The following is a 25,379-nucleotide window of genomic DNA, read 5'->3' as shown; positions in this document are numbered from 1 at the left end:
TATTCTACAGAAATTCTAAGCGGAAAATTTTACTAAGGGGAAAAATTCCTACGGACTAAAAAAGAAGTATTGTAAATACAATATCATGAAAAGCACCCGATAATTGCGACTAACTGGCCGGAAAAAATACATTGTAATTTATCAGAGTCAATTGTATACAAACATATACAAGTATATGTATGAATAAGACCCACACACCATCTCTATATACTCTATTTTACAAGTATGTATCATTGCCCTCCATATCTGTTTTTGAAATAGTAATCATTCATCCGCTCTGAGTCACTCCCGCCGCTAAAAAAGAAACATCTGACGAATTCTGATAAGATAATGAAACAATCCACTATTGACAACCGAAAAAAACTGCAAACAATTACAATTGGTTTGTTTTTGATATTCGCACGTAAAAGTGACTAGAAGGTTCACTGCTAACGCCCTCTAGTCAGTCGTACAAATAAACAATTAAAACAGAGTCTAAATTCGTGTCGTACCAAAAGAATACACCGCGTTAAATAACTATAGCACAGGAAATTATAGGATTTGACCATTTGCTTGTGTCTTGCTTCATTTTATAATTATTTCTATAAAAATATAGTTTCCCCTACTACAAAAACCATATAAATACAAGTTTCAAACTTTGTGCAAATTTAAAAATTTTCATGAAAATTTCACACTTTTCACACAGAGATTACAAGAGTTATCCGAATTAGAAGGTAATAATCGATTAATTGGCATTTACGGTTAGTTTTGTTTGTGATGTTAAAACAATGAATAACTTTTTTGAAATTTGTTCATTGATTATAACCACAATCAAAGAATTCACTTAAAAGTTTTGTTTTAAAAGTTTATAAAAAAGTAATTTAGTAACTTTTTGGTTGTTAATCTTCTTAGGTTTTGCAGTTATTCATAAATGTACATACCGATCAAGTGTGAATATTTGTGTGAGATCAATTAATTTTTTGAATAAACAGCCTTTATTCCTCCCGTGCCCCAGTGTTTCGCTTCAAGTCTGAAACTTAAAAATTCAAATAAGAACTTAGCCCGTCTTGAGGAAATGTTACGAACTAATGATTTATGAAAGACCCTTAAGCCAAAATAGTTTAACGGCAATTTGTTTGAGGTTTCGCTTCCACTTTCACTTACATCTGCATCAGTGAATTTACAAAGGGGGGTTCTCTTATTCAAACGCTGAGTTTGGTTAATTTTCAGTAAATTTTGAAGCGAGATGTACAATAGCACGCATTAATACGCGGCTCGGCCAAACACCTAACAGAGGTGTACGCGCCAATTATTTATTTTTCTATTGTACTTTTATTATTATTAAATAATAAATAAATAATAATTTTGGTTATGAAGAAAATGTTGTGAGTGGCAGCTGTTTAAATATTATAATTCAATCGTTTTCGTAATGAAGCGGTTTATGATTCAGTTAGTCTCAACAGGAAATTCGTTTGGATTAAATCGCTTTTTCGAGAAAAAACATACCCGATTAATGCCATTCATTTCACAATATCGAAAAAGGGTGTCACACTTTGTCACATTTGGTGAAGTCTAATTTTGCTTCGCTTGTTCGTTTGAAGACTGTGAAACGTACTTTCCTGGTATCATAATTTCTTTTCTACAAGGTGGCGCAAAATTAATCAAGATGTTATATTTTTTGCAAATGGCGTCGTACGCCAATCATATCTAACACTTGTGAGCTAAACAGCAGCAGTATACAAACAGACAAGTAACAGAGCGTTATACTTCGCAAGAGTGTGGAATAATTGAGTCGATTTTTACCAATAATCGGTTGTTGGTGTTTGCGCTGCGTGAATATCGACGTTGATTTTCGCATCGCGTCGCGCCAGCTCGAGTCGAACAGACTGGAACCACACAAGAGCTTGCAGGATGTGACTGCCACTGGGTTGGTCGTTCGGCGGAGATTATCGCGGCTGTGACTGCCAATGCCGCTAAAAACGAATAAACGTCAACCAAACGACGGGCCACGGAATTGGACATCACCAGACGGACTTTAAGCGAATTTAAATGAAAGACTTATACATGTTTCTATAAAAAGTGTGGACAGTGCATCACTACTGTCAATCCATCCTTAACCTTAACGAAGAAGAGGACAGTTTTGTGTCGAAAATCATCATGAGCGGCGAGACGCATTTCCATATAAGCGATTACGTTACTAATCATCCCAGACTTATTTCTTTAAGGCTTTGAAATCGCAGGCTTATGCCAACAGGTTTCAGACAATAGCAGCTCTTAAGGGGACCCGGTGGTCTAGAAATTTCAAAAAATCAATTTTTTGTTTTTTTCGATATTTCGAAAGTAAGAATATACTGTGAAATTTTTAGGCGGAAATTCTTAATACTTTAGTTTCTACAGCTCATTAACTAGGTAGAGAGCGGTTCGCGCGCTGCTGTAACTTAAACTTTAAACTCATTTACCTCGAAACAACTTTTTTCGGGCTGGTGTTGTCAAAAAAAAAAGTCTTTTGAACCGAATCCTCTGAAATTTGAATATGTTGTTCGCAGCATCAATGGCTATCGCTCATACTAGAACCATATTATAATTTCAATTATTTCGTATTTTTTATTAAGAAACTAAAAAAAAAACCGATTTTTAGAGTGTCAAATTCAAAATCGCGCCATTTTGTAATTTTTTTTTTTTCTAGTACGGGATAAAGTTAGTATGACTGTACTGACTTATCATTTTTTTTTGTTTTTGTGTTTCAGATAAATAAGAGAGCCAAAATGGGCAACTTCGTCCAGGTCCAATTTTACGGGAGGGTCAAATTCAGCGCCATTTTTTAAATTATAAAATTAAAAACATTGTTTTTTTTCATTTTTGTATGTAAAAGAAGTTAAATAAAAAACCTAGAAAAAATTAAATATCGTTTTTCAAAATTCCTGAAAATCGCTAAATTTTTGAGCTCTAGACCACCGGGACCCCTTAAGGAGAATATTCGACAGGAATCTGAAAGCGAAAATCTTGCAAAAGTCATGGAAAATACGATAAAACGGGCACAAATGTGTGTCAACATGGGCAGCAGCCATTTGACGGTTTTTATCTTTTCCACTTAAAATTATAAGGGTCACAATAAAGATTTCCATCCCTCAAAATCACTTTTTTGTTTTTTTTTCTTATTAAAAAGTTATTCGAAAACCAAATTGGGTGATAGGAATAAACCTTTGCCAACTTTATAATGTTTTGTGGGTTTAATTATTTTCATAATATTTTATATTTTTTCATAAGTTATTGAAAGTCACATGTTAATTTGCCATAATCCTTTCAGTATACATATGTACATGTATTATCAATGCTACAAAGTCGTAAACTACTTAATGTTTTGATAGCACCAAGCGCCGTATTCCGAATTTAAAGTTAGAGAAGCAAAAATGGGAAGCCTTTCTTTGAGGAAGAATATGGGCAGACTTCCAGTATTACATCTGTTGATCGACAAAACATATATGACAATATGTACATATACTTATACATAGGTATGTATAGTAAATCATACGCTTACATAGACATGTACATGGCAAATCTTCACCAAAGTCCAAATCTTCGTGTATTGCTCATTTGATGCAAGAATGTCATAAGACAAAATAAAAAAAAATTAAAAAAGTGTACAGAAATGGCCACACGCTCACTCTTTATGCTGTTTAAAAAATTCGTGATGATATGGTATATTAAGAGTATTTCCTTAAATGAAAAGGTGTCCTTACTTTTACTTAGGAAAGTTACTATACCTATACTATTGAAAATTTGAAGCCGTTTTACTAAACATTTTGGACACATTTTGAGCTTTTGGATTATGACACTTTTGCGGGAAATGAGCGATATGCACTTGTACGTAAAATTGATAAAACTTTATGACATATTTTTGTTTAGGGAATGTATTGCTAGGTGATTACCCCGAGAAATGTAATAATCAAAAGCTTGATAGAATTTTATGGTGGTATATAGTATATACTTTTATCTCATACACATACGTTTGTGAGTATTAATATTTATAGATTAGTTTATTTCAAAATAATAATGTAATATTAGTAGTGGTGTGTGGAAAAATTGCATTATCAGTGTACCTATTTTCACGTGATGCCTTGCTGTATGTAGTCCTATTTTCAGGTAATAATTTACCACCTATACCAAAGTGAATTCTCAAGCAGCCAACATTTATTTAATTATAAATGTGCAGTTGATAAACTCATCACATTAACTAATTATTGATTATTTTTTACTAATTATCCAGAATTAGCAAACCATACAAGCTACCTATACGAGTATACTCGTACACTCCGCGACGATATGGCAGCAGGTCAACTCTTTGTTTTCTTTAATACTCGTTCTTTTCATATAAGTATTTTTGTTTCTTAGCAATAACTAAATACAAAATCTAGGAAAATTCCACTAACTTTCCATCTTGGTTAAATTTCAACGGCCTATGTTGAATGTGAACCACTAAACGTCAAGTTTTTTTCTGCATTTCATTTGATATTTTTCAATTTCAGATTAACTCAATTTGAACCATGGAAATATACACAATCGAGCAACGCGTTCAAGTTATTCAGGCTTATTATGAAAACGGGCATTCAAATCAAAATGCATATCGCGCACTTCATCTTCAGTGATGAGGCACATTTTCACCTCAGTGGATTCGTCAATAAGCAGAATTGCCGCATTTGGGAGAATGATAATCCAAGAGTGATTGCCGAAAAACCAATGCACCCACAAAGAGTGACTGTTTGGTGCGGTTTATGGGCCGGTGGCATCATTGCGCCGTATTTTTACCAAAATGAGGCCGGTCAGGCAGTGAGATGATAACGAACTTTTTATGACCCGAATTGGAAGATATGGATGTGGACGATATGTGGTTTCAAGAGGACGGTGCCACTTGTCACACAGCTAACGAAACAATGGCTCTTTTGCGCGAAAAATTTAGTGGCCGAATAATCTCACGTCGCGGCGATGTCAATTGGCCGCCAAGATCATGTGATTTGACACCGTTGGACTTCTTTATTTGGGGTTATTTGAAAGAAAAGGTGTTCGTCGATAAGCCAGCAACAATTCAAGAGCTAAAGGATGAGATAATTCGGCACATTAACGGCATAGAACCTCAATTATGCCTCAGCGTCATCGAAAATTTGGACCATCGGACGGAGGTATGCCGCCGAGGCCGCGGCGACCATTTGGCCGATATTTTGTTCCATATTATCATAATAAAGAGAAATGATAATAATTTCCCAAAAGAATTGTATTTTATTCAAAATCAACACCGGCTCTTGGGTGTTTGGCCGAGCTCCTCCTCTCATTTGTGGCGTGCAACTTTATGTTGTTCCACAAATGGAGGGACCTACAGTTTTAAGCCGACCCCGAACGGCAGATATTTTCTTATGAGGAGCTTTTTCTTGGCAGAAAGGTCGCAAAAATTTGCGCAAAAATTGTATGGAAACTTAATGGAGTCCTTTTCCATTTTCATATGAAACAGATGATTCTTAAATTAAAATTTTTTTCGCAATTAGGTTAGTTGGTTAAGTCATAAAATCTTATTATGAGCCCTTGATAATCAGCTAGTTGTATTTTAAGTTATGATTGCATCTAAGCAATATGAGTTTCACAATTCATACTTTTTTCTACAAAAATAAAAATACAAAACTAAGTAACAAAAAAAGCGTACTTACTTCAAGTAAAGGCTTCTTACTTAATTTGTTCAACATTATTGCCGCACTACTAGCGATATACAAGTACAAGTATCATATCTTGCCTGCAGATCTCTCCTCCCATGAGGGGATATCGTTACAAGATAAATGCACTTGTATGCACTTGATGTTTGATTAAATATAAATTGAAGAAAATATATTTTTATTACATATACATGCATACATATTTGCATGTGCATGCTCTTAAATAATTTCGCTATTAATTTAGGTTTTCCGAACATTTTTCTAAAAAGCTTTAATGTTTGTTCATCAAAGAAAACTTTGACTGCAAGTTGCATGCGCGCAACAGTACTTTTATTTATATGAGACACGTATGTATGGAATAATATATTCTATGTAAGTATATTTGTTCGTTCAGTTACAGACACATTTTGCATGTGTCATTGGATAATTGCCGGCTTTGTTGCATACGCATGTGTGCGAATACAAATATTATTTCACTTGTATGTGCAAGTTAGGGTAATCGACCTGACCGTTTATGTTGAAATCTCGGAGGTGAAAAAATATACCGGTTTTCGCAAGGGAACGCAGCCTCTTATACTGTACTAAGTTGTAAATTTTCAATAAGTTAATAAAATATTTTAACTACATTATCTGAGAAAACATTTCTGGGAAACTTAATTTTTTATCATATAAAAAACTTAATAAATGAAACTATTCATAGTTTATTTTCATAAATTCACATTTTAAAAACTTTCCCTTTCTTTTTGAGGAATTTCATGATTCACTTCTTTGCTATTTTTCTCTCATTATTCAAGATATCTTTGTAAATTCGAATTTAATTTGTTGAATTAGAAGTGGCCATTACGATGCTTTACCAAGTATTGAAAATAATGTTATTAAAAAGGAATTATGTTCACGCTTAATGAAACTGAATCTTAAAATAATCTTTTGCACATGTCACATATTTGTCCACTATACAAATACTTTAAAATTTTGAAATTATTAAGAGATAGAATTTGTTTATTCGTCCAAGTGTACCCTCTCTAACGGCAACAAGTTGTTACCTAGGAAATTTGAATTTGGTAACCCCATTTGAAATAATTTCCTTCCTTCCTTCGTTTACCACCTTTTTTTTGTTCATAAATCGTTAAATTTTGACGTGATTAAAGGGTTTTCCAATAAGAAGTGCTATTCCCGAAAAAAAAAACAATGGTTTCGTTGCTTGTGTGGCACGTAGCGCCGTCTTGTTGAAAATAAACGTTGTCCAGATCAATGCCATCCAATTCCGGCCATAAAAAATCTTGAATCATCTCTCGATAGCGCAATCCATTCACTCACATCCGAAAAAGTAAGGTCCAATGACTCCGCTGGACCAGAAACCGCACCAAACAGTCAAACGTTGAGGATAGAGAGGCTTTTTAACAATAACTCTTGGATTTTCTGAGCCCAAGATCCGACAATTTTGCTTTTTGACGAAGCCACCGAGGTGAAAATGGGCCTCATCACTCAAGATGATTTTTCGATGGAATTCCGGATAATTCTCATGCATTTGAACGACCCAATCAGCTAAGGCACGACGTTGTTGATGATCGGCCGGCTTGAGTTCTTGTGTTAACTGGACTTTATAAACCTTAATACCCAAATCTTTATGCAAAATACGGTGTAATGACGTTTGTGGAATGCCTAATTCCAAAGAACGACGAGGAATGGTCAAACCTGGGTTTTCTTCAACATTTTCGGCTACAACAGCAATATTTGCGGCTGTTCTTGAGCGACGTACACCAGTTTTATTCTTCACATCACTAACTTGTCCCAACAGCTCGAATTTTTTCACCAATTTCTACATTGCGGTGCGACAACCCAAAAATGTTCGAGTTTTACGAACCGTCTCTGCCAAATTTTCACCATTTTTATAGAGAATTTTAAAAATTTCAGTGCGTTGTTTAAGCGTGTATCGTTCCATTTTTATTAATGGCGTAGTTTCTACTTGTCAAATATCAAAAAATAACAACTTCAAAAGTGACATCTCCCGAAATTGCGGGCTATTCAAAATAACATCAGTTATAGGAAACCCCTTTTTGCGACGAAAAACAATTTACTCAAATTTTTTCTTAAGGGGTTACATACGTCCAGTAGCGCCAAAAATGCGCTCAAATAAAAACTGTGTGTAGAAGGGATAACAGTAGAAATAAATATAAAAAATTTTATGCATTGCTTATTAATAATTAAACTTTATAAAAACTATATTTTAATTTTTCTTTACAAAAATTTGTATATCAAAAATGACGTGACAATGAAAAAAAGTTGGTCTACGGTCTGCATCATTTCTCCTTGGAATGTGGATGAATCTGTATGAGAAAAGTAAAAAAATTCTTGTAAAATAAAGTTGTAGTTATAGTCCGTCTAGCCGGATTTTTGAATTTCGAAAAATTTTTCAATTTACGGCATTTTAAAAAAAGTATGCATTTTACGTCACAAATGTCACACTTTAATTATGTTTATAAAAATTAAAAAAATATATCAAAAATCAAATCTATAGAGAATATTTAAAAAAAAAACCGCATCAAAAACTATTAAAAACTGCAGACTGTTATCATGCAGACAGTGCCGGAAAATGTAGTTTCGAGAAAAACGAGTTTACAGTTTGAGGTACAGGAAAGCGCGGATCGCTCTCTAATTAGTTAATGGGCTGTAGAAGCTATAATATTGGGAATTCCCGCATGAAAATTTCACAGTATATTCTTAAGATACTATTCTATCGAAATATCGAAAAAAAACGATTTTTTGAAAGTTCTGGAAGTATGTAATCTCTTATTCCTGTCTGCCCAATGTTAGTCGTTGCGATTACTAATTATAACATATAAAAAATACTATTGATTATGTAGCGTTAATAACACATTCGGTGTTGTACCCATACAAATGAAAATTGTGATATTGAGATATTTTTTTATTACTATGTAGAAATGAAACGCTTGTGCACTGTGTTAATCACAAAAGGAAGTCAATCGTCATACTCCTTCTCTCCTCACTCATGTTTCACACAGATATTTTAAACTTGGATTTGGAATATATACTACAGAATAATACAGAATGCATGCAGAGTTGCATTTGTAAAGCCGTGTTCAACAAACTTAAGACGAAATATAACAAGAATCCAGTATTCTTGTAGAGGAGGCCCTGAGGAACAAAGAACATCTATAACTTTCTTCTACAACAAAATTTGGACGCGGAAATTTCTAACCTAAAAAAAAAATAATAAATTTGATCCCTAATTTAATGCATGGCCTAATGAACAATAGCATTCAAGCCTACTTCAGTTTGTATTACCAATAATTTTTTGAGTAAGCGCTGGAGTAGCAAATATTTTATAGTAAACCTGCGCTTACAGCAAAAAAAAACAAAAACTCACATCGATATGTCTATAAATCGTAAAATAATTTGACATCACTATTCAACAAATATTAAATCAAGATTTATTGAAGTAATTTACAAACTGAAAAAAGCAAGCGGTACGAAAAGTATTTAATGAAAAGAAAAATGTGAATTGACTCATTTGTATATATCTAAATTATTTTCAGAATTTATGTAAATGAAATTTCGTTTAATGGTCGATAAAGCGGAATGCAAATGTCGATAGAACCTACTTAACAAAACTTGGAAGCTCAAATTTCATCCGCAATTATTTCATAATCGCATATAAAATTATGCGCTTATTGCTTATTGCGCAGACGCATATGTGCCTAAAAAAACTGAGCTACTGTTAAGCCTGCTTACGGGTATTGTACATATATGTATATGTATGCATGTGCACATGTATAAATTACTAACAAACCGAGTGACGAGCATTTCACAATTTCATTTCAAAATTGCTAAATCGATCACCCTAGTTAGTAGAGGCATTTCGTATTTTATAGTTGATCAGTAAATACTCTGATGTGTTTGTGGTAATTTACCTGTACGTATTGCAAGTTCACACAAGTGTATATAAACTTCGATAAGACACGAAAACCAATGAGTATTGGACGAATTTCGGTTTAAATACATAACTGATTCGGTTGATTTGATGAACAAGAAAACAGTAATAAAACGACCGCCACCGTAGACAGGTGTTAATATCCATTGAATCGAAGAAATCGAAAAGTTTGATATCAAAAGCAAACTGATAAGAAGTGAGAAGTGCAATTGCAAAAGAAAATTAAGAAACGAAAAATACAAAAAGGAATTTCGGTACAAAAAATTACCAATAATAATGGGTAAGAGACGATTTTTTGGCAGCAAAAATTAAATTTTTTGCTTCAATTTGTGTTTTCTGTACTTGGAAAAGAAAATGTCCCACAAATTTCTATGAAATTTTAAATTTACATACTTATATACTAAGTTTCTCTCGTTAATCACGACACATGAGACTCGAATAGTTTTAATCCTGGCTATTTAAGTGATAACGGTTACAAACAGCTTATGAAAATGTCGTATAAGAAGCGCGAAAGTAATGCACTTACATCGTATTGGTTTAAATATACATACAAATGTTTATATTGTCAATGTCAGCACTTTTGCACACAAAAAAGCTTGGTGTTAATATTAAAATGTTAACGCATATTTTTAGGCGCTACAACTTCGGTGGAGTACGGTGCTGTTATCAAATACGGTAAATCGCTTTTAATCGATAGAGTATAGATTAGTATCTGTAGAATTTTAATGAATCATATTTTAATTGCGTTTTAAGTTGGAAATGCATAATTGGTATGGCTTCTAATTTACTTATACAAGTACACGTAGTGGTTCATATGTGCTCAAATATTTTTAAAAATTTTGTGCAAAAATCAGGTATTCATCAAATACCAAAATTCACTTTTGTTCTACAAATAATGGTACAAATTTACCATTCATCAAAGTGGATTAATTGTGGCATGCGAAAATCATTGTACAGGTCTATAATTAAAACACCTATCAGCTGATTATGAAATTGGTTCACTGTTAAAATCACCGGATTACGCATACGAGTACAGAGTGCCGAATTCATGTAAAAAAGGTTAAATGTTAGAAATTAATAATAAAAGTACTGAAATTAAGAATTTTGAATTTGAAGTAATTCATCAAGGATTTTAGATATCTGTACGCATCAGCGACGTTAACGGTGTATTTTAGAGTGTTTTTGAATTTTCCCTGTTAATGAGTCATCCATATGTATACGAGTGTGTACATTAGAGCATTCACTAAATCTCCACAAAATTGTCTAAATTTAAGAACTGATACTAATTCCGTACTTCATTTTGATGATATCCTAAGAGCATAGAATTGCGTAGTATTGAAAGTGCGATTTACACTATTTTCAAGTAGACGAATTAGCTAAGGCGATTAAGCTTTGAAATGCGTCATTGAGTTTGGTCTTCATACACATGCAATTTAGCTTGCACAGTTAGTATTTAAGAGCAATTTTTTGATTCGGTGATGAAAATGGACAAAAACTTTACTTTAGAATGAATTTTATTAGTTGATTATAGACTAATTGAAATTTCTCAGCCATTACAATCGAATTTTGATTGCAGTATGGCTTTATTCAGAACAATACAAGGATAATTTGCTAATTCTTCAAATTTTAAGCAGAGACAAATATTGGTCCTTCCAGCATTAGAAAAACATGCAACTCAAAGGTCGTTGTAGAATGAAGTCAAACTAAGTTTTGTTCCAATAAATAACGCTTCTTTAATTGTAGAACGGGAAATCATAGTGGCAGAACAGATTGGTGCATGACCAACATTCGGAAATGCATTTAACACCAAATGATACAGAAAGTTTATTCTAATATAATAGCGGTCGCCCCACGGCAGGCAATGGCAAACCGCCGAGGGTATTTCTGCCATGAAAAAGCATACTCGTAAAAAACCATCTGTTGTTCCGAGGCAGCATAAAACTCTGGGTTTTTTAATTTGTGGAAAAATAGCAAGTCGCACACCACAAATTTACTCCATCCCAGCCGCTTGTTTTTGGTGTTATAATGAGTATCAAAAGAGATGAATTATTAAAGCGTATTTGTTCGTTGTTTTATTTTTTCTCAATTCGAGTTTATTGGCATTGCGTTATTTTGTTATTTGTTTTTATGATGTTTTGTTTTCTCATTGAACAGACACCTGCTCTTCTCATGAAATAGACTTGACAGGGTTGCACAGCGAATCAAGCACAAGTTCATTACTAAATAAGTATTAATCGCGATAAATAATTTGAATTTTTGGTTGATAAATTTGTAAATTAAATTGCTGAAATGTTCTTAATTGCCAATTGGGTGCCTCTTTGAACATAGTTGTAGATGGTTTCACTTTGCTGCAAGCCAAAAAATTACGATCTCATTAATTTACCATTATTTTTTATGATTTTGTTGGATATGTAGGTACTAATTTGTCGAACCACCAAATTCAAATTATTTAATTATATATTTTTTGTTAGTATGAGCTCGAATTATTTAGTCATTACATTTGTTATATGTACGTAAATATGTACATTTCCTTTCTTTTAAGTCATTTCTTGTAATGCTAATCAGGGGAATACTTTTTTGCTGTATTGTCCATTCGACCTTCTCCTCTCTAACTCCCAATAAAAAAACGGTAATAGAATTGATTTTGTGAAGTACAGGCGATAATACAACGCCATTGCGCATTTTTCTGAGTCGTACTCTATCAAGCACAAAATCTAGTTTTCATCATGTTCAAACATTATCAAATTTCTATGGTGCTGCTTTTGGCACTTTTGAAATCTATATCCTTAATTAATTGCATATGGCCCACAATCAGTAGAGGAAATGAGTGCCTATAGATTTGCCTATAACGTCCCTTTTGACACTATTACGAAACAAAACAGAGAGTGCGTCGATGCACTGTAATGCTACTCGGTTCTTTCCAAAAATCTTAAAAACCGTTGCTGTCACGGAGCTCATAGTCGACAAAAGGAAAATGTAAACTTCCATATCATTCGTCCATTATTCGTTAAAGCAAAAGCAATTCTGTAGGGGCGACGTTTTCTGTTTGAAAGTAATTGCAGAAGCCTTTTGCGCAAAAAAACGTATATACCATTTAATTAGGCGGACCATATTTTTGCGTTTTTAGTTATTTACACTCATTAATTTTAAATAATTTTTTATTAAAGCTCCAATTTCGAAATTCGAATACCCATATCTCGATTTCGGAAGCTAACTTAGAAAATTGAAGAGATTACTTTTATATATACACTGATATATATACACATATTAGGGCGGGTCAATTTGTGAGGAACGTTTTTTTCGACATCGGTTTTTTTTAATTTAATTTCTAGTCCCCTAAATTGTTAAAAGAGCTTTCTTTAATTAATATGAAAATTGGAAGAGAGTTATAGCAATGGATAGATAGTAGAAAAAAAGACCGGAAGTGAAAACGATTTCAAACAAAAATTATTAAAAAGAAAATACGTTGTTAATTAAACAAAAATAAATAAAAAAAAAATATTATAAATAAATGTTTGAAATTTTGTAAAATGTAATTGCTTTACAATTTTCTAACAAGTTTTAGTTTGATTTACATATAAGCAAAATTGCTTCACTTTTCCTATTAAAAGTTTAAAAAACTCCATATAATTTGGTTTGTAGGACCAATATGGGGTTATTTAATTAAAAACTGGATATTTCAAAAAAAATGTCTCGAACACAGAAGTCCCCAAGTTCAAGTGTGATTTAAAACAAAATAGAATTCATAATACTTTGGTCAACTCTAACCTTCGCATTAATTAAAACTATCTTTCTTTTTTCTAAGCATACACTTTTTTATAATTAACAACGTTTTTACAATTACTTTGCTTTTAGATCCTTTCTCACTTATTTTCGATAGATGTGTTTTTTCTTCTTTCTATCTTCATTGCTTTAACTCCTTCTCAATTTTCATAGATAAAAGATATAGCTTTCTTCTTTTTAAATTTGGGGGGCTCGAAATTGAGCTTTGCCTTATGAACCTTTTTTCTTAGAATTTCATGGCGAATCCAAGCCTGCTAGGAACGATGTCGAAATTCACCCTCCCCTATCTCAAACAAAAGCCCGCTAAACTCAAAGACGAAGTTCGGATTAAAACTAGTACACTGTATTTATGGCTCTCAGTGAATATTTCGCATTCATTCTTATAATTTATATCCACTTATTAATTTACACATTCCAATTTTTAATTATCTCTCGTATTCTTTTCGTTGCAGATAACAGTTGGGTACATTCCTCACCATATCAACCAGTTCCACCATTCGCAGTAATTGGTGGTCACGACTGTGATGGCAGCCCCATCTATGTTGGGCGTTCATATCATGAAGGAGACAATCTACCAGCCAAAGTAGTGCCCAGCAAGGGTACAGCTTATGTTTGCTGGGGTGGCCAAGAAATCACAAAATCACACTATGAAATACTGGTAGGTCAGGGCTACGCTTGGGTACCTTGCTATGGTGGCTCTGTGCCACCCAACGCAGTACGCACTGGCACTACGCGCATGGGTGAGCCATTGTACGTGGGACGCGGTCACCATGCCAACAGCTTGACAGTCGGTAAGATACATCCATCGCATGGCTGCTTGTACATACCGTTTGGTGGACATGAAGTGCGGATCGGTACATATGAAGTGCTCATCAAGCAGACCACAGATCAGTGGGTGCCCGCAACGCCCAATTATGCACCACCTAACGCCGTGGCGGCTGGCTACGATACCGATCGCGCTCCGATATATGTGGCTCGCGCTATGCATGAAGGTGAGCTGCTGCCCGCTAAATTTGTTCCCAACAAAAATTGTGCATACGTCTGCTGTGGCGGCTACGAAATCAATAAGATCTCGTTCGACGTCCTCTGCGGAATGGGCTACAGTTGGGTTCACGTGTACAATCACGCTATCCCTCCTAATGCTGTATTCAGCGGCGTTGGACGCAATGGCCAACGTTTATACGTCGGACGTGGTCACCACCACGGCAGTTTGACGCCTGGTCTAGTTTCACAGATACAACGTTGCCTCTTCATTCCATATGGGGGGCGCGAAATTCGCGTCGACTCCTACGAGGTTCTCTGCCGTCAATAATATTTATTCGCATTTTTAAGAGATCAATTTTGTATTTGAATAACAGTAAATAAACGAAAATTCTTTTTAAAAAATATGGCCAAGTTCTTCAATAATACTATATATGGAGTCAGTACACAGCGCGTCGCGGACGTATGCACCCTTATACCCAATTTTTATTTTCTACTTGGTTTTACATAATCTTACTATATATTTTTTGCAAAATTTAGGCTATAAATGGGTGCATTCGTCCGCTTACGCTTCCCTTCCTCCAAATGCCGTAGAGGGTGGTAACGATTTCGATGGCGACACCATCTATGTCGGGCGCACTTTTCACAATGGCGATACGCTCGTAGCCAAAATTGTGCCTAAGAAACAAATTGCTTTCATATCGTGGCGCGGTGAAGCCATTCCAAAGGATCATTTCGAAGTGCTTTGTGGCACAAATCTCATCTGGCGTCAATGTTACGATCATATTATTCCCGAGAATGCTGTACTCTGTGGCAAAACAGCGCTGGGTCAACCTGTTTATATTGGACGCGGCCATTATGAAGGCAGCTTAAGTGTCGGTAAAGTGTCTTCGGTTCATCGCGCCTTATTCATACCTTTCAAAAATGCGGAACGTCGTTTGGAGTCTTACGAGATACTGGTAGCACAGAAACGTGATGAGGGTTGGGCTTTTAATGAGACACCACCCCCACCCCCAATAGAGGATGTAAAACCTGTATTACCAGTACCGCCGATTGAGGATTTGAAACCCTATACACCGCCGCAAGATGTTAAACCTCCATTGGGACCGCCAGCAATTACCCCATTGCCAATGCCAATGCCACCACCACATGGACCGCCATCCATAAGTGATCCATATAGCGCACAGGCACCACCCCCACCACCGCATTGCGATCCACCACCACCTTACCAATCAATCGGAGTTCCTGTTTACCCACCAAGCACGCCAAGGTATCCCCCTATACCACCCAGTTATCCATCTGGCAGTATTCAACAACAATCTGATACTTGGGTTGTCTCGAGCGCTAACTATACACCACCAAATGCAGTACATGCCGGACACGATACTGATCTTTCGCCAATTTTGGTCTGTCGTTGCTTTCACAACGGCGATTTGTTACCCGGAAAAGCAATACCGAGTCGCGCTTGCGCTTATGTCTCGTATGAGGGTCGGGAAATACCCAAGTCCAACTTCGAGATTCTGATCGGTGAGGGTTATGATTGGGTGCCGGCATCGGATGGCATGTTAGCACCGGGCGCAATAGAAGCTGGGCGCGCTGCCAATGGTGAGCCTTTGTTTGTGGGTAGGGCTTACTATTGTGGCAGTCTTACTCCTGGTAAAATTCAACCTTCACATCGGGCACTATATATTGCTTTTGGTGGTTATGAGAGGCGTATTACGAACTATGAAGTGCTGGTGCGCCGTAACGACTACTATCGAGACGAAGCGATAAAGATCTGCTATTGAGTATTGAGGGTGGAAGATTTCAAATCAGATTTAAAAGAGACTTCGGTGCTGAAATTCGAAGAGACATGCACTCCTCGATGGAACAATGTTTTCAGTATTTTTTCCCTTTGTCTCATAAATGTTAAAACATACATATTCAAAATCGATGTAAATAATAAAGTGTAATATACAAATGTACATATGTGTGTAATTAACCATTCAGGTTTTTCTGAAATACCTATCTCAGAAATATTGATTTATTTTTCCAGGACTTTGTTTTAGAGATGAGTTTTAATTATAAAGTTATTCCAAAGTGCCGGAAAAATTTGGATTTTATGGTATTCTAACGGTAAAGTATTGCGAACGATGAAAAACAGTTCAAGATTATTAAGAATAAAACACTGCCCGAAACAAGAACACGTTGGTTTTGATTAGTGAGATTGTTGATAGCCCAGATTTATTATTGCGACACCTTGAGCAAGAACTGTACTTTTCTAGAAGCCTCCTATTTTCTATTTTGATAAAATAATTAATTATTTGCAATTTCATTCTTACAAAGTTCGCCTGACTCAAGAACTGAATCGCACAGCGGAATAAAATTCTGGTAACGTCCTAAGTGGAATATCGAAAACATTTTCATCATTAATGACTTTCTAATCGCATCAACGAAATACTATTTTTTAAAAACGGTTAATCATAAAATGCCTTCTAAGGTTGCTGGTTATCGAGGCATGATTATTCATGGTTTTGTGCGTATGAAATGGATGAAGATGGTATTTGCTTTCGAGAAAGGGATGCTTCGTGTGATTGTATATTGGGAGATTAATTTATAAGTAGTGATTCCTCGATACCGAAGCAGGTAAACCTTCTTCTCGTTGCTTTTTCGAATTTGGTACTTGGTATCGTTACTTTGTTGCAGTATTTTCTATATGGCAATGCTCTAACTATCATTCATCATAAATTCATGTCACCATGCCAATGCAAAGTATTTAAATTTCAAATTGCCCTTATTTTTACTTACGAAACTTCTGTGGGTAAGTGTTTTAAAAGTTGAAATTTTTTAAATGTCTCCAATATTTTTCGCTAGAAAAGCTTACAGAGAGTTGATTCCAATAAACTTGCTGCGTGAAAAATATTTAATAAAAGGGTGAAGTACTCTGTCCCTGGCGGATGACTTTGCCCGAAAGGAGGAATTATATAATAATAATACGGAAAAAACTTCCTAACAGGCAACTATTTTGGCTTTCTTAGAACCCAGTTATGAAGGTCATATTTTTTTTTTTTTTGCTTAATACAGGTGGCGCCAAAGTAACCTTGCTATGGTTTCTGGCTGTCATTTAAAAAAAAAATGAAAAACTTTGATTCTTCTTGTGTATTATTTTTATTTGGTATTTTAATTTTTTTTACATCAAGTCGAGAATATGATGTCATGTAAATGGCCGCCGCCACAGTTGATTGCCATGTGAGCCCTTTTTATGACATTTTCCATCACTTTGGCCAAAACTTCCGGCGATAGGTCCTCACATTCTTGACGGATATTGTCTTTAAGAGCTGCAAAAGTCTAAGGCTTTTTGACATAAACCCGCGACTTCAAAAAGCCCCACAAAAAGAAGTCTGGAGCGGTCAAATCAGGCGATCTTGCTGGCCAGTGCAAATCGCTCAAACACGAGATTAGGCGCCCGGGAAATACATCCTTCAGCATATCGGTTGTGGCACGTGCAGTGTGTGCCGTTGACCCGTCCTGTTGGAACCACATGTTTTCCAATCCCAATTCATCAAGTTGCGGCAAAAAGAACTCGTTGATCATTGCTCTGTAGCGCTCACCATTCACAGTAACGGTTTGGCCCGCGACGTCTTCGAAGAAAAAAGGTCCGATGACTCCTCCAGCGAAAACAGCACACCATACAGTGACTTTTAGCGGGTGTAATGGCTCTTCTTGGGTTACACGCTGATTTTCAGTGCCCCAGAGGCGTAAATTTTGCTTATTTACGTACCCGCTAAGATGGAAATGGGCCTCATCACTCATGATTATTTTTGATGTAAAATCATCTTCCTCTTGGTGGTGATTAAGGATGGCTTGAGCGTATGTTAGACGCGATTGGCGGTCAGCAGCTAACAGCTGATGCACCGTCTGGACTTTTTACGGAAACATCTTCAAATCTTGTACCAAAATTCGCTGTAAAGACCGTCGATTGATACCCATTTGCGTGGCACGTGGTCTGGTCGATGTCGACGGCGCTTCCATGACATCCTCGGCTACAGCAGCAATATTCTCTGCAGAACGGTTACTCCGGGGTGTGCCACGCCTGGCAGCATCCCGTGTTGTGCCAGTCTCTTCGAGGCGAGCGGCTAAACGTCGCAGTGTTTCAGCAGTAGGCGTTGGACGGCGAGGAAATCTGTGACGAAATTCACATTGTGCCAAAGTCACCGACCGACTGTTGGTCAAATAAATAGTCAGCAATATTCCGCGTTCTGGAGCAGTGTAGCGTAAGATTGTTTATTAACGTGTATTTCGTATGTGTTTACTACACAAATGTCAAAACAGAACCGACATTAGGGGCCAATCGAAAAATGTATGACATTTTCTGATAGGAGGATTACTTTAGCGCCACCTGTTATATTATAATAAATGTAAAACTGTTAATTTTTACGTATTCCGCTTTGTAAAATTCAAACAAATCCATTTAATAATAAAAAATAAAAATAAAATTCTGCGACAATACGACAAGTTTTCATTTGCTATGGCCGTTAATTGTGATGCAAAATTAACCGACATTCGTTTCATGTATGTTTATACTGTAAGTACTGTGCTTTCAATGCAAATCGCTGTAACTTTACAGAACTTACTTTAGTTCTCTTGTTGTTGTCTTGTATACAAATCGAATACGAACACGAACACGAAAGTTAGTCCGAATAGCTTATTCAAAATAAGAGTACGAACGACTGTGAATGGGATGAAAACTGTCGGAAAAAAAGTTTACGCGATTATCTTGAATGTGCAATGAAGCATGGGTGAAATAAGATGTAGTCTGTATGTAGAGGGTGTTTTATTTAAGAGCTTGAGAACCTAAAATGGTGAAACAAAACAGAAATATTGTTGGAATGTTTTTTTTTTATTATAACCTGATAGATAATTTCATGGCAATTATTTTTTGAATATGATATTCAGCATATGACCCCCGCAGCTACGAGTTACGTGGTCCATTCGTAACTTTTCCCAATAAATCAGGATGATCATTGGGCTTCAATTCTTGCAAATACAGGCAATTAAGCCAAGATTCTTACGTAAAATTTTCGACGTAGTTGATAGACAAAAGCCAAAAAGTTGTGGTTTTTGCCCCAAGACAATGCAAGTTTTTAAAATGTATTAATGTTTTCTGACAAAAACCATACATACATATTCCACATCCAGCGAATTTTTGCTCATATTTTTTATCGCATTCCTACTGGTATGTAAAACAACAGTAGGTGCACAAAGGAAGGAAAGCTTTGTTAAGTTATAGCAAATGTAAACCGGCCGACATTATTCCTTTACCAATTCGGTTCAGAGAAACAAAACAGCTTTTTACAGTTACAGTGATGTGGATTAACAGCATTATATTTTACAGAAATACACCTAAAAATTTTCATATACAAAATTATATAATATCTGTACCATATCTACATATATCTTACAAGGGCTGATTCTATGCCATTATTGATATATTCTTAAGTCTGCGGCAACTATGTACAATAAAATTCAACAATTATAGTAGATCCATTTGATAGCAAATCAAGGCCATTATCTAAAGTGTTATTTTTGGGCTAGTATTAGAGATGGTAGCTTATGCTGCAGGACTGAAATTAATTTCTTGAGCATTGTAATGATTTGTAAATTTTTTCTGAAAACCCCGCTTTCAAAAAAATTAATAATGACACATGGCAGTTTAAGGATAGGACACTGCTAGAAGCGGCCGTTTGATAACAACCCATTTAAAATAAATTAACGCATATTGTAATTACTCTACACGGAAATATAACTTGGGTTACGTAAACACTTAAAGACGTTTACTCAAGCTGTCAAATGAATTTACTTGTACAGCCTCATATAAAATAAATAGAGGCACGCAATTTTTTCATAAGTTTTTCTTCTCCGTTTCATTAAGCTCGATAAATAATACTTAAAAAGAATAATCCCTACCTCATGTATTTCGGTCCTAACCCTAGGCCTGATCTCCTCCTCTCACTTAGCTAAACAATACTTCTAATTCAGGATGACTAGCCTATTTTAATTTGATATGCAGAGCTTCCGTTATAAAGTACATAAATTCGATTTTTTTTATTATGCTCACAAATTAACGTATGATAAAATATCATAAATTCTTTATGCCTTGTGTACCATATTTTTGTTGATTTGTATGCAGTTTTTTTATGTAATTTTTAACTTATAGATTAAGTAAGAAAATTAATACCTCTTATGGTCAACTTAAATCGAAAATTCACGTGGTCGATTCGGCTACCTAGGATTAAAAGATATAACCTGACGGTAAATATATCGTTTATAATTAGACTGAATCTAATAACTGCACATATAGTTTTTAAAGCTGCCATCTCAAATAAATGTATGGCATTAATTAATATTACTCCAGCCTTATGAACTTATAAAACTGTTGACTTTGGATTCTTAAGTTACGTTAATCACGTGATCTGAGAGCGATGAGGCAATTATGATACGATGTAGAAAAACTGTCAATTTCTACTTTTGCCGTACGGTAAGTGCAGTAAATATGGCAACTATTTAAAGAAGAACAAATTTGTAAATTCTTATGGGTGTTGTTTTTTTATTAAATCAAAGTAAATGCAGAAAATAAAGGGAATTTAAACTGATTAAGTTAATTCAAATTTTAACTTATCTGTTCAAGAAAGGTTAGGCTTAACCAAGTTGTCCTGAAAAATGAGTGTGCGTCCTGATCTCGAAGTTACGGTCGAATCCACTGTCTACAACTCCCTAAATTTCTAATAAAACTCTCTTTGGTTTCAATAAGCATTAATTTTATAATATATTTCACAGCCAACAGAAACCAACATTTCGCAACACAACGAAATATAATATTTGCCTTCATGACAAGAACGTAACACATGGGCTGAAAAGTCCCAGGCCTAGCAAAGAAAACACGTTTTCTTATTGTTCAAAATTGGTTTTATTCATCACTGAAATGTCCATCAAAAACAACACAATCATTCCTGCGCCCTTCTAGCATTTTAATACCCCTTTTATAGAACGATTTATCTTTTGTCTCAAAATAGGCCTCAGTTTCAGCAGCAGTCTCTTCATTCGAGTGAAATTTCTTACCGACGATCATTTTTCTTAGGTCTGCGAACAGCCAGTAATCGGTGGGAGCCTAATCCGGCGAATACGGCGGATGTGGGAGCAATTTGAAGTTCAATTCGCGTAGTTTTGTCATTGTTTTGATTGACTTGTGACACGGTGCGTTGTCTTACTAACAGTGAGCAAACGCGGCACCTATATTGAACAGAGCTTTCTCATAGTCAAATTGTCATGCAATATAAAGTCAACACGCTCTTTTGATATCTTTACGATGTCTGCTAACACACGCAACTTCACTTTTCGATCATTCAAAACTATTTTGAGGATTTTTCGGATGATGTCTGGTGTTACCGCCTCATTTGGACGTCCACTGCATTGTGCATCATCGGTGTCACTACGACCATTTTTGAAGTCAGCAAACCATCTTTTTAATGTTGTTTCTGATGGAACGGAGTCCCCATCACACTTTTCAAGTAATTGCTTCGCTTGAACTGTATTTTTCCCCATTAAGAAGCACAATAACCCACGAACTAATTAATAGAATATTCGCTTGAACTGTATTTTCCCCCATTAAGAAGCACAATAACCCACGAACTAATTAATAGAATATCATGAATTTAAAATTAGCAGCTGTAGCCGAATTGGTTGGTGCGTGACAACCATTCGGAATTTGGAGAACATACGTTCGAATCTCCGTGAAACACCAAAATGAAGAAAAAGTGGCCACAATGGCCGTATTCTGCGAAGAAAAAGCTCATCATAAAAACCATTTGCCATTACAAATTCCATTTGTGTCCAAACACCGAAAAAGGGTGTAAGCGCCAATTATATATAGTATATATGTACATATATGTATATATTCGAACTGAAAAAGAGATGAACACAGGGTGTAGTCTTTGTGTTAGACCGAGTCTTTTCACCTCTTTTGTGTTATGTGATTTTTTGCTTATATGCGTCAATACTTTCATTGTGGCTCAACAGTACGCTTTATACGTCACGTCAGTCAAAAGCGTTGTCGCAACAGACGCAACTAACCCATTGTGGCTGCCATATCACTTGTGCGCCATAGAGAATGGTTTTAAATGACAATAGTAATTGGAACAAATTTGAATAGCATAAATGAACGTGAATCAAGGATGATAGAATACAAGGTTCTGCTTTCCGAATCCGCGGTGTCGTCAGGCTCCATGAATAAATACACAAAACGAAAGGGGATTTTGTTTGTGAAGAGGAAGGATAACGAAGGCAATAGAAACTACCAAACACAAGAAATTATACACAAACACACACACATTTTCTTGTCACGACGTCTTTCGTCTAAAAACACATTAATTTTCGCTTTCAGAATTTAACACGCAGTACTTCACCTTCATTAGTTTGTTTAATTTAAATCTTCAAATCACAATATTATATTTTCAAGTCCTTCACTAAACTTTCATTTTTCAAACTTGCATGTTTAGCTCGCTGCCTTTTGTTTATTTTGTTCGATTGGCTTGCATTGGAAAGGGGCTTGACGTCAACTTGCCAAAATCGCGAACACTAAAGTAAGGGCCTCCTTCAGTATTCAATTGCCTTTATGTATGTATATTTTATTTCATTCAATTGTAAAATACCCACCACTAGTCAAGCGCGGAACCAGGACTTTTTTTGGAGGGGTTGGTATTTTATAAAATTCCCTCTTATAAAATATATTAAATAGGTAAATATATATGTAGGTAAATTTGTTTTTTAAAGCGCTTTGGGCAGAACTGCAGAATGTTAGTTTTCTAGCCCAAAAGTAAGGGTGCAAAGTCTTATTTACTTCTCAGAATTATGTACGTACATACATTTATATATAGGGTGTTTTTTTAGAGGTTAGGTTTTCAAGATGAAATAAAACGTATATAATTTAATGTTATGGCCAAGAATAAATTCGAATAAATTCCAGCCGAGAGGACCAATTTTCGACCACTTTTTGCAGCAATTGGGGACGTATGTCAGCAATAACGGGCCGAATATTCTCTTCCAATACGTCAATCGTCTCGGGCTTATCTGCGTAGACAAGCGACTTCACATAGCCCCACAAGAAATAGTCCAGCGGTGTTATATCGCACGATTTTGGAGACCACGCCACAGGTCCACGGCACGAGATAATGCGCTCACCAAAAGTTTCCTTCAATAAATCGATTGTTGCGTTGGCTGTATGGCATGTAGCGCCGTCTTGTTGGAACCAAAGGTCGTCCACATCAACATCGTCCAATTCAGGCACGAAAAAGTCATTAATCATGGCTCTATAGCGCTCTCCATTGACTGTAACATTATGGCCGGCTTCATTTTTAAAGAAATATGGACCAATGATTCCCTCTGCCCATAGAGCACACCAAACAGTGACAATTTTGCTTATTGACATACCCATTCAACCAAAAGTGAGCTTCATCGCTGAACAAAATTTTCTTGTGAAAATCGGGATCGGCGGCCATCTCGTTTTGGGCCCATTAACCGAACGTGCGACGCGCTTGATCAGGTGTAAGTCTATTCATTATGAAATGGCAAACCAAACTGAGCATAAATCAAGTGACAGCTGTCAAAAAGACCATCTACGAAAAAAGTAGTGCCAACTTGAAAACCTAACCTCTAAAAAAAACACCCTATACCTATATGTACACTTGCATTCACTCTTGGCTGCCATTAGTTTTTAGATTTCAATATGTTTCAGTGACCTTCCAAGGAAGCTTATAACGCTATTTAGTGCTGTTGTTGTATTTGATGACAACTAATAAGTGTCAGTGTTTTTTATTAACTCTTATAAAGGCTACTCTTCCATGCTATTCAATTACAAAAACGACGAGTATCATTCCACCTTACTAGCAAACATATTTAAATACATAACTACGTGCGTGCACATAAAAAGAAATAAAAACCCCTAAATCCCCCCTTGTGTGCGCCCATGCCACCAGCGTATTCATATGATTTAGTATCGTGTTTTTTCTGGCTATTCAATAAATTAATAAAGCGACAAAAGTTTCGAGCCCGTAGAAATGATTCAGCATAAATTTCTACAATCATATACGTATATTTTTTTTAAAATATGCCCCTCGGCAGGCAAAGGCAAACCTCCGAGTATATTTCTGCCATGAAAAATCTCCTCATGAAAAATATCTGCCGTTCGGAGTCGGCATAAAACTGTACGTCCCTCCATTTGTGGAACAACATCAAGACGCACGCCACAAATAGGAGGAGGAGCTCGGCCAAACAACCAAAAAGGGTGAACGCGCCAATTATATATATATAATTATATTAATTTGTAAAATGAATTATTAACATAAAAAAGTGATACGCACTCTCACAACTGATTTTTTTATTTTTTCAAAGAAAGTATTTATTTGAAGTATTTGACTTAACGCCCATATTTAACTCTTAACCTTATATGCCCATCAAATTTGAAAGATCCGTATGTTTTTTTCGATGTTAGTTAAACTCCCCACCCGCAATGGATATCTTCGATTCATGGTCGTCTTTTCTAATATTATATTATCAGATGCAAGTATTCTTATGATTATATTGTAGCGATAAGCATTTTATGGGCGAAATACATCTACAACGGGTAAATATTTCCTGATTATTACTTACATATGTATGTATGTAAAGAAAAAGCTTTACAAGCTACAGCTTCAAGAGGGCCACAAACAGGCAACAAATCAAAACAATCGGTTGAGACTCGTTTCACCACACACTGTGGGTTTACTGCTGAGTAAAGGTCTGATTACGCATGCTTCGCATACATTCTAAACTGTCACATAAAAATCTATTGAATGAGTTTTGCATATGTCTGATCACTCGGAAATTCGCATAAGTTAGGAAAAATTAGTAGTATGTTGAACTTAGATCTTGCTGATATCAGTAGACCAGCTGATTTATTTATTTTTTTCTTT

At 35.5% G+C, this 25,379-nt stretch overlaps 1 protein-coding gene across 3 annotated transcripts; it reads left to right on the top strand.

The window, feature by feature from the left end:
* The first annotated feature begins 9,602 nt into the window (after positions 1–9,602).
* LOC128867668 (uncharacterized) lies at positions 9,603–16,358 on the top strand. Of its 3 annotated transcripts, XM_054109096.1 has the most exons (4): positions 9,603–9,910; positions 10,264–10,305; positions 13,866–14,405; positions 14,935–16,358. In XM_054109096.1, the coding sequence occupies exons 1-4, from the start codon at positions 9,907–9,909 to the stop codon at positions 16,179–16,181; spliced, it is 1,833 nt and encodes a 610-aa protein (XP_053965071.1). In that variant the 5' UTR covers positions 9,603–9,906; the 3' UTR covers positions 16,182–16,358. The 3 variants fall into 3 exon arrangements, with proteins under 3 accessions (XP_053965071.1, XP_053965072.1, XP_053965073.1); XM_054109097.1 differs by lacking the exon at positions 10,264–10,305 and having other exon boundaries at positions 9,607–9,910; XM_054109098.1 differs by lacking the exon at positions 14,935–16,358 and having other exon boundaries at positions 9,663–9,910; positions 13,866–14,803.
* Positions 16,359–25,379: the final 9,021 nt, after the last annotated feature.

Source organism: Anastrepha ludens, chromosome 6 (assembly GCF_028408465.1).
Source record: "Anastrepha ludens isolate Willacy chromosome 6, idAnaLude1.1, whole genome shotgun sequence".
NCBI lineage: Eukaryota > Metazoa > Arthropoda > Insecta > Diptera > Tephritidae > Anastrepha > Anastrepha ludens.
The sequence above is the reverse complement of the archived record's forward strand: the minus strand, read 5'-3'. Positions and strand labels throughout refer to the sequence as shown.